General features: G+C 41.7%; 1 protein-coding gene across 1 annotated transcript in view; it reads right to left on the reverse strand.

The window, feature by feature from the left end:
• The window catches only part of LOC306743937 (rap1 GTPase-activating protein 1-like), a gene marked incomplete at both ends in the record, with an annotated part of 43,151 nt that overhangs the window by 13,285 nt on the left and 13,578 nt on the right, over positions 1-16,288 (reverse strand). Inside the window, 5 exons of the mRNA XM_079226500.1 lie at positions 105-302; positions 455-493; positions 938-985; positions 1,998-2,033; positions 6,510-6,603. Coding sequence (XP_079082626.1) covers positions 105-302; positions 455-493; positions 938-985; positions 1,998-2,033; positions 6,510-6,603 — 415 coding nt within the window. The remainder of the gene's footprint in view (positions 1-104; positions 303-454; positions 494-937; positions 986-1,997; positions 2,034-6,509; positions 6,604-16,288) is intronic.

A 16,288-nucleotide genomic window follows, 5' to 3' on the forward strand; every position in this document is an offset into this window, starting at 1 on the left:
AAATTGTAAAGTATCGTTTGCTTTTTGTGTGTTTTTTGGTTTGCTTTTTCAAGATGACAATACAAAAAGAAAATAATGTGATCTCCCTCTACATGGTGGCTAACCTTGCCCAGAAAGTGTTTCCGGAAGAGTGTCGCTGTCGTATTACATTCCAGCTTGGTGCGGGTGTTCGGGGACTGAGGCTGCGGCTGCGGCTGTTGTGTTTCCGCTGTGGAACTCATCTCATGGTTCATCCCTTCAATCCAGTAACCCCCAAACTGCGGCAGGAGGATGAGAGGAAAGGGACTTGTTCTGCCCAACACCTGCAGAATCACAAGGGTCGAGAAACAAAAAACGCCGTAAACTTGAAAAGTGATTTCAGGACACGAATGAAATGTCTCCGTGTTACGTGAGCACAGATGGTGAAAAGGGCTACGGCAGCACATCATCATAATCATAATCATCATCATCCTACCTCGTGGACACTTGGGTATGGAATGTAATCCTCCTCCGTCTGAAAAAACAACAACAGAGGAAAAAAAGCTTTGTTTCCACGTCAAAAAAATAAAATAACCACACTGTCCAACTCTATAATCCCAAAAGACACAGATTCAGAATAATTGCATAACTGTTATGCAATGAAAGTCAGTTTGGCAACTACATAGGAATCAAAGTATTACCATTATTTGGTGCATTGATGGTCTAAAAATACTGTATTACATTATTGTCATATCCTGTTAAACTGTTTTCTTGCTAAAGGAATTCACCATTTCGGTCTGCAGAGCATAGCATCAGAGGATATATGATAACTCTGCTTGTTTAAACGAGAGCATTTCACCGCATTATGAATAATACTGTGTGCTGAAGCAATCAGCCTGTCTGGCAGAGCAAGATATGGCGGAGCAGTCGTGAGACAATGAGCACGTCATGTAAATAATCTCGACATGGAGAGTCGAACCTTGAGTGGGGGAGGAAAGGTGCATCTCTGCTCATCCATTCTTTTGCCCTAGAAGAGGAGAGGGCGAGATAAGAAGCACAGAGAGAGAAAAGGGTCACAACTCAGTCGCCAACACAGCGGCCGCTTTCACATAATAAAAAAAATGTTAATTCAAACACTTGTTTTTGATTAGACACACAAAACAATTTACATAATAATCATGTCCTGAAAGACCGCAACAAAACAAACTAACAGAGAATTATCATCCTCATTACATAACAGTGACAGTTTTCCCAAGAGATCCATATGCAGCAGGCAACCAAGCAGAGTCAGAGAGGGACAGATGGAACGATACAGAGAGAGATGCATCACAGAGAGCGAAAGACAGTTTGGGGATGCTAAAGAGCAGGCGTTTGGGAGTGACGGAAACATCTGTTAGAGCTAGTGTGGTAATAAGACTCCAGGGATTAAAAACGATGCTGAGCTAATTGCCCCGCCTACACTCGACCTGGGGTGTGTGTGTGTGTGTGTGTGTGTGTATGTGTGTGTGTGTGCGTGAAAGAGAGGGACGACGCAGAGAAAGAGATGCCGTGATGTCAAATCAGGGCCCAGTGACGGCGAACTGGCGTCACAAGACGAATCACGGCAATATTGTGGGAAGAAGAACAGTCCTGCATCAGAGGAATATTTATTTTAAAAATATTCAGTTATGCCAACAGACACTGCCAGACATACAAGATGTTGTGGTCACTGAAAGCTATTATTAAATCAACAATTTTGTAAAAACTCGCATGATTAGAGGAAACATCAGACCAGGAGTTTTTGAGGTCAGATGATAAGCTGTGAGCCAATGTTACAACCAGGATGTTAACAGCTGAGAAACACATATAACGCTCTGACAAATCTCCTCTGAAACCACCGGACTCAATACCTCCCCCATGTACAGAATGCACAGAAGTATTGTAGCCGAGGAGAGGGCCAAAGTGCTGCAGGATTAGGAGGAGACACTCACGGGTTAGTTGCTTGGTGAGTACAGCTCAGAAAGCCGAGACAAAACCCAAAGATAAACGCGTCATCTTACCTGGATCCTTTCAAGCATTTCAAATAAATCTGGTGTCTAGAGAGAGGAGAGTGAGATGAAAAGTTGGGAGCTGAGGTCATTGATTGTGAAAGTCCCATCACATCCCACTAGTGGACCGTATACCTACTTATTGTTTGGGGTCCTACAGACCCGACTGCTGTATGAGTAAACATAATGATAGTAATTTTCCTCTGGTTATTGCAGTGGTAACCCTTCTCTTTGCAACAAACATTAAGATGCACAAATGCAATAAATAAGGGCATACTGCATGTATTTTATTTTACAAAAGTGATGGATGAACAATTCTGTATTGTGTATACACACAAAGAAAAGTGCTGCATGCTATTCCACATCGTGACAGTAATCAGTAGAAAGGTCTAACTGTTGTTCGTGACTTCATGGACATGTTATATAACTCCAAAAACAGGAATCCAAATAGACTTATGTGGGATTTTGGAGGGATAATGCTGCATAAAAAAGTACAGTCAATAACAATCACAGCTATAGAGAATATGGCATTCTTTTGTACTAAAACAAAAGTGAAGTGACATTTACTGTAGTGGAAACACATCATCTATTCAAGGTCACGTTTATCTGCAATTAACATAAAATTAGGAGAATTCATCGTATACTACGATGATAAAGCTGTGTTAAGCTCAAGCACCCCAAACAGAACATTGTCAAATATTGTCAAGTCAGTGCTGTACATTAGACATTGATCAAAACTGAAAAATTGGTAAAACACAAATCTTCTATATGTTATTCCCACAACTTGCACCACCACCAACGTTCAGACTTGTGTTTACTTCACCAGTAATACTAATAATAATCATTTAGCTCATTTCAGCATGTAGTCTCTTGTAGTTTGTCACATTATTACATTGCCATTTTTTCACATTAAATACCTCAATTATTTAAATCCCAACCCCAGCTGTTGAGGTATGTCACTGGATGAAAAATGCCACGTAAAAAACTTGCCTGCATCAGTTGAACATGACGACTAACTACAGCAGAAACATGGTGGAATACAACTGTCCGTGGAATCTGAGGTACTCAAGGCTGAAAGGTTCTGCCAGTAAAGCCTGACACAGCCAAACAGTTTGTGTACAGAGCAATCTCTCCTTAGCTTTCAGTGTGAGTATGAGTAAAGTCCTCCACCATGTGCAAACAATAGGCTGCCACAAACCCTAAAAGTAAATAACCCCAGTTTCAACAACATTAACTAGAGATTAGAACAAGAGTAGTCGAGCTACATATTATTTTTGGACTGAAGCAACATTTGCATTGGAAATAAAACCGTATGTCATGATATACATAGAGGCCCAAAAAGCACCGGTAAGTCTGAGCAAATCTTCATGTAACGTGTGATATAACTAGAAGGGTTCCCCTGCAAACAGTTGTCTTCAGCTCATCACTGCAATAAACAAGCAACGTGAACAGGGCTGTTGCAGTCGCAACTTAATCTCAATTTGTAGAGGAAGTTGTCCAGCATGCTTCTAAAGTAACGCTACTCACATAGTCGGGTTTCTTCCAGTGTGCCTTTGTCACCATTGGAGCATTGAAGTGGTCGTCATGGCTTTTAGCCATTTTTCACTTTCCTAGAACCAGCGTTCCTGCAGCTTCAAAAAGGAGGATTCTCGACTGACTTCAGGTTTGGATTAAACTTGCTCTCTTGACTGCTGTGCCTTTTTCAAAAATTGTAGCCAGTTTGACGGTGTCCCACTGTGAGACCTCAGGTAAAGCTGCATCCCTGCCGAGCGCGACCATATGACTGAAGAGTTGGATCAGACAACATAGAAGACGAGATCCACAGGCTCTCCCGGTGTGTGCTCTAAACACACAACATTATCAGCACATGTCTCAGGTTGCATGCAAAGTTTAGAGCAGTAATCCTCTGACTGACGTTCGAGGTCTTGTCCTCTGCTGATCCTTCTCTGTCATTGAGTGGCAGTGCAGGAAGAAATCTAAACCACTTCTCATCCACCTCTTTATCACCAACCTTATCTTGACTTGATATCTTGAATCTGACATGTGGCCACAGGTGGAGTGCAACTTACTCTCATAGACATGCCCTGAAACAATGCTCCTGTTCACAAGATAACTATATGGGCAGTCCCACTACGCTATAGACTCCCAAAATTAAGCTGGGAACAAATTGATGGATAGAGTAAATCTCATTTTTCGCAGATAAAACGAAGATGGCCAGAGTGGATGAAGTGTGGGGATCCACAGGGAGTCAGGCGAGCATTCAGTGCAGGTGTTAGTGCTTAGACCTTTCATTGGGAGAGCTAATAAGCTCACTATCTCCTCCAGGCTTTTCAGGTGCAACTCTGTGCGTCCTCACAGAGATAATTCTACCTTTCACCAGCTCCAAAATGCTGAAGTGCATCATAAGGATGTCGGGGATGTTGTCTTTTTCTTTGATGCTCGTCTGGTTCTTAGTTCTGGAAGTTTAGGATCTCATGTTCATCACAAGTTTATGGAGGACTATTGGAGAAAACTGTTTGTATGGTCACAATAAAATATCAAGTGCAAGTCAACACCAGACAGGATGTTGCCCTGATCCCGAGCCAGTGTTTGGCCTGTCCGTTCTAGGTTACTGTGGAAACATGGCGGCCGTATGTAGCGGCTCATTCTAAAGTAATAAAAACAAAACAATTCTCAAGAAAACATGCTGATCATTACTATATTCCATTTCAACAGATCCCCCCTAAATGAATCAAAATAGTCCTACATTCAAAATCTATAAGTACAAAAGTGTAAGCGTGACAAGTACTCACTGTTTTTTCAGAGTAATACAAATAATATCACTAGATTATAATTAGTAATGCATCAAAGTGTTGAATCTGCAACTAGTAACTACTAACTTGTGTCACATGAATGTAGTGGAAAGTACAATATTGGTTTGCAAATTGTAGTGTAGCAGAAACATTTAAGTAGCATCCAATGGAAATACTCAATTAAAGTACAAGTTCCTCCAAATTGTACGTAAGTAGAGTGCTTGAGTTAATGCACGGAGTTGCTTTCCAACGCGGAGCATACCAGTGTAGTTTGAATTAGTTAGTGACCATAAGACCTGCTGGGGTTAATTGCAGATTGACCTGGTTTTCACAGGGCTCTGATTAAACTGATACACTCCTTTGTGTCTTTCCCACTAAGCCCTTATTACACAACAGTGCATATCATGCTGTCCCTCAATATTCTCATCACATACTAAATTGCAAATCATGGATGGTAAATAAAATATCACCCTAACTGCTGCTGACACCCTTTTAGAGTGCTTGGAAATAAGTGTTCTCTTCTGTCCAATTACAGACCAATTCTGCTGGGAACAGGAGCGACGGTTAAACAGCCCAACCATCACATTGTCCTCTAATCCCTTTCACTTCCCACTCCCACTGCTCTACTCAGATCAAGTCAGATGGAGAGAAGCGTAAGCCTCATCCAAAGTGTGAGAGACCTTATGAAACCAATCTGGCGCGAGTGAGATTGTATCCACTGTTAATCACCACCAAGCTCAGCTTTGCTCAGTTTCTAAGTTTCTCCAAATATCAGGGTGCGCTTGGTTTTTCCACGGCAGTCGCTCATTCTAGCGATAACACGCGCCAAAGGGTGGGCATGAAGATTATGACAGCATGATGGATATGATGCGTACTGGGACGACCTAAATATATTTATTGAAAGGATCTGCTCACGTTCTGCACTTTATATTCTGCATCTACAATCTAAGTCTTTCCTCATATGATTTCCTCTGAAAGTAAGAACAATAGAACAAGCTAAGCAGATGTATAAATGCTCAAATTAATATTTCAGTGAACTGGATGATACTTTCTTGCAGTGAATCTCACAAAAGTTAATGGCAAAAAATGTATTGCACGCTAAAAAACTCACGTTAAAAGAGGAGAAGTTGGCACATATTTTGCTTACCATAAATAAAAAAAAAGCCAGATGGAGATTTTTAACTGACGCATCTCTTTGCTTAGGATGGCATAAACACAACTATATAACAATTGAACCCCACACAAAGACTGATTAAACATGACTGACTTTCTAATCCAGTGATGCATCCTACGTGATGGTGGGGGCGGCCAAGTCTTTTGATTTAAAAATGACAATTGCTCCGACGAGCTGTACTTTGTTTGCTTTGATGGCATCAGACTTTTTTCGGCTCGGATTGAGAAATTGTCGTCACTAAGCTGACAATTTCCTTATAAAAATAGATTTGTATTAATTGAATCAGGCGAAGATAATCATCCCAGACACGAAGCTCTGTGGACTCTAATTATATAAGTCAAACAAAGGAAGACAAGAATACAAAAAATCAAAGTAACACTGCAAGCAGAAGTCTGGGTCTGAGGCCGTCATGACAGATTAAATCCAGACAGAACACCGAGCAAGTGTATCCAGACGGAAGCAGGTGGAGAGACAAAATGAGCAGAGACGCATCGCAAAGATCACACAGTGATCCATCAGGTCAAAGTGCAACTCAACCCCCGCTCGTCCTCCACCTACCTTGTGGAACGGCGAGGTGGGGTATGAGACTGTAGGCTGGAACAGCTGGGGCTCTAGTGTTGTAGACATTTGTGGGTCACTCCCATCTTGTTTCCTACAATCAGACGGATGAAAGAGAACATTCAGTCAGAAAAGGTCGACCCAGTTAGAGATCAAGCAAAAGGACAGAAAAAGGCAGTTCCCTGGGAAATGTAGCTGGTCTCATTTATTCAATAGCCTTAAGCCCAAAGAAAGAAGGTTACTTTTTTTTTTATGAAAATTAGGATTGTTTTATGAAATTATCTTAATAATCTATTTTGTTATTGATCCGTTTTTTCTTTTTTTATCAATGTCTCTAGAAAGTGAAGCAATTAAGTGGTTAAATCTGACATGGTGTAAAGAAAGAATAAAAAAAATGAAGACACACAAAATAGTAGCTTTTAATGGAATATATAGCTCACTGGGAATCATCTGTGTTGTCTTATATGCATAGATATGTGGCAGAGGGTTGAACCTGGTGGTCGGATGCTTTCCTCTCCTCTAAATGCATTTAAATGTCAAAAAAATCTAAAGAAAAAAACCTTCATAACTGCCAAGGAGCCTGCAAGTCTGCCTGAAACACAAAAAGGAAATATAAAAATGTTTCTCTCTATAAAATAAAAAGAAAACGTTGTTGCCCGAAATGTATATTCTTCTGAGGAGGTTCTTCATTTCTTTTAGAGAATAAGCTTCTGTTCACAAAACTTCACGGATTGAGGGACACAATACTCATAGTTACTCTGTAGTACCACATTGCTAATGCAAAAACCCAACAATACTACTGTCACGCATCCTCTGCTCTAAACTCAATATCTCCACCAGGCCGATTTATCCCACAGAACCACAGGACCACAGGTCGATGCCCTCACTTAGCGTGTTTTCCTATCGACAACGGGGCAGTTTGCACAGCAGGCTTTCAATTTGTTTGATCAATTTAATCTATTTCAAACGTGACTGATTGGTATGAAAGTGGAAATCCTCGCGAAGCAGTGACAACGCAAAGTGAAATATGTACATTGCTGTCTGTGATGATTTAAGAGGGCCAAAGCAGCCCCAAATGAAATATGCAACATATCTCTGTATCTGCAAGAGGGATGTGTTCTCCACCAACCAAAAGGCACCAAGCAAAGAAAAATCTTAAAATAAATGAATGAGACAAAATCCTCTTGAACTCAAAAAACAAAAAAGGGAGAGAGTGTGTCTGTGTGTGTACTGCGAACACAGTAAATGATTATTATACGAGTGAGTGTATGACGCTGTGTTGCTCTGGTGCTGAAGTCGTGGAGAAGACAATCAGATGCTCAAGTGGAACATCTCTTCACAGAGTCTACTCAGAATCAAATAGAGGTGAAGAAAAGAGAGCATGAATCCGAGCTGCTATATAACGCAACGAGTGACTCTTCAATCAAGTAAAGTCCCTCATCACCCAAAAAATGGGAATGAATATATGAACCTTTTCTCAGCAGGCTCAATAGATGAATGGAGAGGCAGCGGCTCTCCCGTGGGAGAACAGGATACGATGGGGCATCAGCTGCCCTGAACTCATAATTAGAACGGATGCATAATAGATGGTTCAGGACACACACACACACACACACACACACACACACACACACACACACACACACACACACATATATTTTTTTAAAGGCTTTCATTTCTAACCGTTGGTTTAGAGGTAGATATTGTGTTGTATCACAAAGAGGTAATACTTGTTTGTATGTAGTGCGTACATGACAATATACAACTACAGCCTCACATGCAATATATTCCACTCAAAAACACACATCAAAGTAAAAGTGGGAAAAGAAATGTCCGGCCCAGTCCATTACAAACTCGTCCTCCATCACAGCTCACACACACACACACACACACACACACACACACACACACACACACACACACACACACACACACACACCTGCCTGTTCTGCTTGGCATTACCACGTAAACCCTCATGCAGATCAGTTTGCATCACTAAGCCACGGCATCATCCCAACACCACAACAAATTACATAACAAACCTCAGCTGGTTGGCGATGCACCACGGAAATCAGCAGCGTGGAGAAGTCACAGCGTGTCATCAGGGCGGACCTGAGGTCCTGCGCGTGGAGCGGAGCAGAAAACTTACTCACGCGGTGGCAGCTGGACGCTCCCAGGAACGGTCCGGACACTGACCGGCACTCTGACAGATGACTCACTGTCTACGCTTCTCCTCTCGTAAAGCTCTCCCTCACTCTCTTTCACAGTTATGTCTCCTTCTCCCTCTCTGCGTTTAGTCGTCTCTCTCTCTCTCCAGCTTCAGTTCACTTGCTGCTTTCCATCACCTGCTGGCCTCACTCAGCTCTTCAGAGTGTCGCACACTCTCCGTGAGCATCCTCTCCCACTGCCGATTCTCCTCCCTCACTCTCTCTCACTCACTCCCTTCCCTCCTCCCACTCAGTCTCTCACACACACATATGCACTCTTTAGTTGTCACTTCCTCTCATCTCCACCCGCTCCGCTTTCAAGCTCAAACCATGCGTGATGTGGTGGTACTATGAGGGGTACATCCCCTTCAAGGCGGGAGACCCTCCCCCTCATCATCCATTTAGGGGACGATTGAAGTCTGCCGCTTAGAAAGAGATGGGAAAGAAGGGCTGATTAGGGTAACGGGCGTTGCCTTCAATCCCCACACAGCACTATGAGCCAGCTAAGGATGTTGCTGTGGCAACCACATCAGCCACACGCAAAGAAAACCACATTCAAATTCATGTTAGCTATGATATGACATGAACAAGGCGATTGTGTCCAACATTTAGCTCCTAAGGGAGAACAGGCGTTGCGGGCTCCTTGCTGCTCATTGTGCAGGATGAGCGAGAGTGTGTGGAAATGTTTTTAATTACTCTAATGAGTAAACTCATTCAATCCCCAGTGAACATGTGCGTTTCCCCCACTAAGCTACCAGTGGTCCCAGCAGACCTGTGACTAATGTCACCAATACCGCCTTTTCCTGCTAAATCCCTGCTAAACAGATGAGTCGAGCAAGAGCGTCGACTCATCTGAGCTTCTGAATGAAAAAGTGTGCACCTTAGACTAAAGAGTGTGTGTGTGTGGGTGTGTGTGTGTGTGTGTGTGTGTGTGTGTGTGTGTGTGTGTGTGTGTGTGTGTGAGTGTGTGTGTTGTACGTGTCAGACATGAAACGATAACAAGGGATTAGAGCACAGTCCTCATACTGTGCACCATTAGGAGCCGTGTATTGTGATAAACAAAACAAATAATCCTCTCACTGTCCAAAGCTTACTTGGAAAAAGTATTATATCATTGGACAAAACTTTAATATTGTGCAGATTAGCAGTGATTTATAGAAGACACAATAATCTCTCTCCATCACTCTTTTAAACCCTTGACCAAGACTGCAGATGTTAGATCGGATGAGAGCAGGCAGCAGGCAGTTTTAAACACGGATCATTGATGCTGGTCCCTGTTAAATCAAGGCCACGTGCGTCTGGACCGGCGGTCTTAGAGGACTCAACACTCTGCTGACGAAATAATAAATAATAGAACAACAACAACAAGAAAAGCCATGCGGAGCTTTATTTTCTATCTCTGGTGAAAAAAGATAGTTGGTTTTAAATTGAGAGTTACCATCCGACGGCAAGGGATTCCCATCAGCCTGGTGGAATGACCTGTGGTCACTCTCTTCTTCTGCCCTTAATCCTTATCCTCGGAGAATTGCTGCTCTCCTGAAATTTCCCCATCTCCTATACTCTCACTTTCAGCTTTTTAGCAGTTATTTCTCAACCAGGATAAATTAGATAATAATACAAAACACAAACTGAAATAATGGTCAAAGTAGGCTGTAATTCTTTGGACGAGTCAAATCAAGAGTCAGCAATTGTGTGTTCATTGTTCATCAAGTTGTATTAATGCATACACATTCATACAAGTTGTGCGGAAACTAAATAAAGCCAGCGAGCGATTAAGAGTGTAATCTGTATGATGTGTGTGTGGGAGGGTGTGTGTGACCGGCCAATGACCCCCAAAGGGCAGTTAGAGGTTTAAGTCTCCAATCACTGACACATTATACACCAGCTGCATGTCATAGGTCTCCAGCAGGCAAGATGGCTGCTGTTCTGAAATATGAATGAATGGTTATTTATGCATAACCATCGAGTGTCTCCCACAGGTTGAGATTTAATTAGCGGTGGTCGACCTCAGGGGGGGAGAGGGAATGGGAGGTGTGTGTGTGTGTGTGTGTGTGTGTGTGTGTTGGGAGGAGGGTGGACTGCAAACAAGACTGAGCAACAAGAGCCGGCTAAAAAACTGCACTGAATTCTTGAGCTGCTGCTCATTTTTCACATAGATAAACAATTATATTTTTCATCAGAATAAAAAAAATTTTTTTTTCTTTTCTTGTTTTGTGTCAAATCTAACAGACTTTGCCATTCACATTGTTTTTTATGATAATGCTCCATGGTAAATCTCTTGCATTACCTAGATATTATACAAATATGTAAATATTGTTGAGTCCCTGTAATTGTCTGTGACTGACAACTGAAGTCAATCACAGATTGTCACTGTTCCTGCAGCAACATGTTGGATGTAGGAGGTCTGAGGGTTCTCCTGCTGTTCCTATTTGTTAAAAACACGCCTCCAGTCGCTCTTAAACAAATGCACTGCGATAATCAAGCCCATGGTTTGTTTGCAAGGCAAAGTAGGAGTGCCGACTGCTTCCGAAGTTTTGAAGAAACTTTACATCCCCACCATGATTTATCTGCAGTGTGCCTGAATCCCACTGTGACTATGATTGTGACTGGTTTGAAAATCATGAAGCATTATTATTAAATGCCGTGTTTTGAACTTGGTAATTGGGTTACGGCATTAGGGGGGAGGGAGGGGTAAGGCAGATATGAAAGGTAAGCATATTGCTAATGACATTAGCTTCTCTCCTGTTTAACCAGTTGGGTAAGTAGTAACGTCTGAGGCACAAAGTAAACAGTACATAATGGTAAGATGAGCAAAATAAGACTTAGAGTATACAGTCACGATAGCAGGTCTGTGAAGCTGAGCCACAACACTCATTTGATGACATTTAGTAGGTTTCATGTTTAGCACGTTCTCCATTGTAGTATTGCTTGTTAGCATGCTAACCTTTTATTATTGCGCGAACAGGCTGATGTCATTAATTTTGGAGGAATTTGGTCAGAAATCTAAGTGCTGATCAAATTACCTTTTGTTCTGATGAACATGTTAGATGAAAAGTTATGGGATGAGCACGGTTAGCTAATTCATCCTGACAGCAACATGAACGTCTGTGGCTAACTCTGTGGCTAACATACTGATGGCGCAGGAGTAAAAGACGAGTAGGACACGTCGCGTGTCTGAACACATGTTCATGGTGATCAATGGAGAAGCTGAGATATTGCAGTCTGGAGGAAAGCGGTAAACTGACCACCTGACCAGCGTTGTCATATCTAGAGCCAAGTTATCATATGCTAGCCTTAGTAGCACTTCAATTCTGGGATACATTTTAATGGATATCTCTCATAGTATCCCAGTAATATGACTTTAATAGTTCCTCTCCTCTTCAGCATCCACCTACTGAACCAGAGGTTTGGCCTCAATTAATTTACGAGCGCTGCCAGTCCCCAAACACAAATCATTTACCAAGCAAGTTGTTTATAATGTGTGTGGAAATGTGTTTCAGAGGTCAGACATCAACAGATTCAGCTGTGCTGCTCGCTGATCTTGTCACCCGTGTCATCACATATTACGGCGATGACACTGAAGAGGTCAGATATAAGTAATCAACCTCCTTGTTAGATTTTTTTTTTTCAAATGTGCCGTGAAGTAGCAACACCTGCTGCCTCGCCTATACCATCAGTCACCCAACAGCCAGAGACACGAGGAGCCCATGTGCAATGAATTACCACACAAATAGATCCTGGAATTGCTCTGTTTTCAGGGTCATCCTTCCCAACCCTCCTCAGAATGACCTGAAGCACTCAAACAAACAGGAGGATGATTGTCTCTGGTGTGAAACCATTTCTCTGAGCGGTGCTTATATGAGTTACTTGTCCTGCCTCAAAGGCAATCTTTCCAGATGAAAAGATCTGATTCCCACTCAAAAAAAAAGTTTTATTTTGGTGGAAGTTCAGCGACATGAATATATACAGCCTAACATTTTATATGATCCGACTCCGATTTATTCAAGTATCTGATTATGTGCGCGCGAGAGAGGAAAGTAATAAAAAAAGCTTCTCCAGTCAACACCTTCTAGGCCTTTTGTCCGATAGCTGTAACAGTCACCGTTGCCACAATCTGGCAAAAGCAAATATTGGACACATTTCAAAAAGCAGATAAGCCTGAGAAGCAGTTTGTTCCCCAGAGAACTGTACCTCTAAAAGTAATTTTATAAAAAAAAACATCCTTTTCAGTAGTTCTTATCACAACATTATAGTACACCAACTGTTTTGACTTGAAGCTGGAGCACATGTGTTATGAATAACCACTGTATTTATGGGAAGAATACAAAAAAATAGCTTCACAAAATGGCTGCACAATCAAATGTTATATGCATTGAATGATGAATAATAAAACATCTGTGGGGTCAGATGTGTGAGGAGACTCCTTGATGGGTTCTCTTGAGCCCACACCTCCCCGAACAGCTGGCATCAGCCATGCAGAGCAGGTGTTTTTGAATAAAGCATGTTCACGCTGCCATTTTTTTCGGTATTGGATTTCCAACTTGCTTATCTCTCACAATATCCCAGTCCAGATTTCCTTGGTAACACGACCCCCCTGGGGAAATCACAGTCATGCAGATGTGCCTTCTCGATGCCAGGAGGTCACGGCAGGATCATTTTGTGCTCGATATCAGAGATACTAGGGTATTCAGTGATATTAATTTTCATACAGGTTGATCTATCCTTCCCATCCATCAAGACTAGAACAACCACAATAAGATCACGCCGGAACTTCCCCTCCCATGGGAGAGAAAGAAAACAGGTGGAGAGTAGGGAATTGAAAGTCCTCACTGGCTTATCATCCATCCTCAGAGTGACAGGTGCCAATAAACAGGCCACACAAGGGATACAAGCATCCTCAAATGTATGCGCTCTAGGATATACCCATCCACAAACACAAGGAATAAAGACCCTGCCTGTCTATTCACCACCCGAAGCTCTGTCATCTGAAGATACTGCAGCTGCAAGATACTGTCTAAAGCAAAGACGAGATGTTTAAACAAGCTGGCGAAGTTGCCTGGCGCTCATCTCAACCTTCCACAGCCTGCTGTCGTAGGAGCTTTATGTTGTTTTTTTTTAAGACATCTTGTGCTGGTGCTGGATGGTGGATAACATGTTAGGATTTGGATTATTGAGACGGGTAGAACCAGGGACGAGCTTGTCACTTTTTGTGCTATATTTGGTCGGACAGCAGGAGACTCACGGAGAGACAGTCTAGTCTGATCTGGCTTGACAGTTCGCTCTCCCACTATGTCCTCTCTTCGAGACAACTCAGCTTGACACACACAGATGAGCGTGCACAAGCAAACTGACACCCGGGCCCGGGCTTCACGGCGCAGCGGTGGGCGCATGTGCAGAGGGAGACAGGCGGAGGATGATGCAGAGTGACATCTCACGGGAAATCAGTGAACACAAACAGCGCAGTGTACAGTGACACCTCTTAAGTGTTTTTGGGGGAAGAAACAGGACACAAACGATGAAATAGGCCTAGGATTTAGAAAGAATCATAAAAATAGAACGGCGTATTGCATCACACAATTTGGAATAAATAGCAAGGTCATTTAGTGGAGTTAAAATAACCTGTTCTTGGAACAGTATTATCCACCGAGCTAGACAATATATATTTGATCCCTCTAAAAAAAAACTATGCCCCTGTCAAAACTGCTTTACGAGGAAAAGTCTCTCCTGAAGTTTATCGGTCTGGAGGAACAATTCATCATTAATATAATGTTCACCAATCGGACTACTGCAGACTGCACCTTTTACCACAAGAGGGCAGAAACAGGGAAACCAAAACCTACAGGCATCAAACACTGCTGCACTCTTCTGCTCAAACCTAAAGATCCCCTGCACACATCATTTGAAACATAGTAATACTTTGCTTTGAATAATAATTGATGTCTAAAATGATTTTCTCACAATAAAATGTGTTATCTGGTTAAAAAAAGAGAAGTGAAAATTCAGCAGATATTGTTTGTTTCAAAAGTTTAACTGCTGAACACAAAGCTCAAACTCTTAATTTACAAAATAAAAGTCCATTTTTAGAGTATGTGCACTGGAGGTTTTAAGTATCCACAATACACTTCTGCAAGTTGCATGTTGGACCATGATTGGTTTCCAAACTTGCAATGTCACAAAATGATCACTGACAGTTCAACTTTTCTTCCTGCAGATGAATGTGAAGAAAACGTTAAACTCTACAAAGTAAAGCTCAAGCATCCAAGAGAAGTAACAATAAAACACACTTTTGAGTGGAGGGGGACTTCAAGTCGCTGCTGCAAGATATATATATATATATATATATATATATATATATATATATATATATATATATATATATATATATATATATATATATATATATATATATATATATATATATACACACACACACACAAACATACAATTAGTGTGATGGCTTCGAAAAAAGATGATATGTTCTTTCAGGCTGATATCCTAACTGATGAATTTCCAGCAAAGTCTGCATCCGAGGGTGGTGGACTTGCCCTGCTAATATTCAGGCGATCTGAAGCATGGATAAGACAGTGGGATCAGTGGCCAAGTTGATTTAAAGAATGCACAGGGAGTAAAACCTCGGACAACCTGCCACAATAATCCAGCATGCTCCAGGGAGAGAGAGAGGCAGAGTGTACTTTGTGCCTGGATAGTCGTACGTTTGTGTGTAGGAGCGGCAGAAAGAGAAAGGCTCTTATACGACATCTTAGTATAGCCATTATCCACACTAACCCTCCTCTCCCATTTCCTGCAATCAGGGGAGCTTAGCGAGACAGGATTACAACCAATTACAGGCTTCCCCTGAAGAGCGCGGGGACGAGGCTGGAGGATCATCTGTTTATTGTGTGTGACCAGATGGAAGATGGTCATTTAGCATTTAAACAACTACAGGAGTCGAAGGATCAAAAGCTAACAAGTCCTGATGACATCACTCATTGTGGGTTTTGACAACTTGTTAATTCTATTTCATTAAAAGAATCAATACAAGAGTGGGATATAATGAAATAAAACGGATGTTTTATATAAGTATGGTTTAGAACTGCTGCTCGAAGGCTGAACACCTATTTTAAAGTCCTTGTATTTTAGTTCTTATATTTTTGCCTTGACAATTTCTGTATTGATTCATTTTCAACCCTTAACTTGTTGTCAAAGCACACCATGGTTTTGCATCAACCAACGTGTCTGACATGCTTCCCCTCAGGTCCTCAGGTTGTTCCAAAGTGCAGGACAAAAACTATTCGGTGAGGCAGCTTTGAGTTTGTTTCAGTCAGCAGATGAAAGTGTTGATATCTTTAAACGTAAAACCCACGCTTTAGTCAGACCTATTATTAGAGCGTTTTATAGGTATTGTATATTTGATTGTATTCATGTCTTAAAATACATGTTCTAGTTAAATGTTTCCCAAACTTTTTGATCCTTTTTAATCAATGTTTACTCCCATTTACATAACACCTTGTGTTATGTTTAATAGATAAACGTTTGACAAATCGCAACTTCACTTTATTTATATTAAAAACA

This window comes from Taurulus bubalis (genome assembly GCF_910589615.1).
Source record: "Taurulus bubalis genome assembly, chromosome: 11".
NCBI classification, from domain to species: Eukaryota; Metazoa; Chordata; class Actinopteri; order Perciformes; family Cottidae; genus Taurulus; species Taurulus bubalis.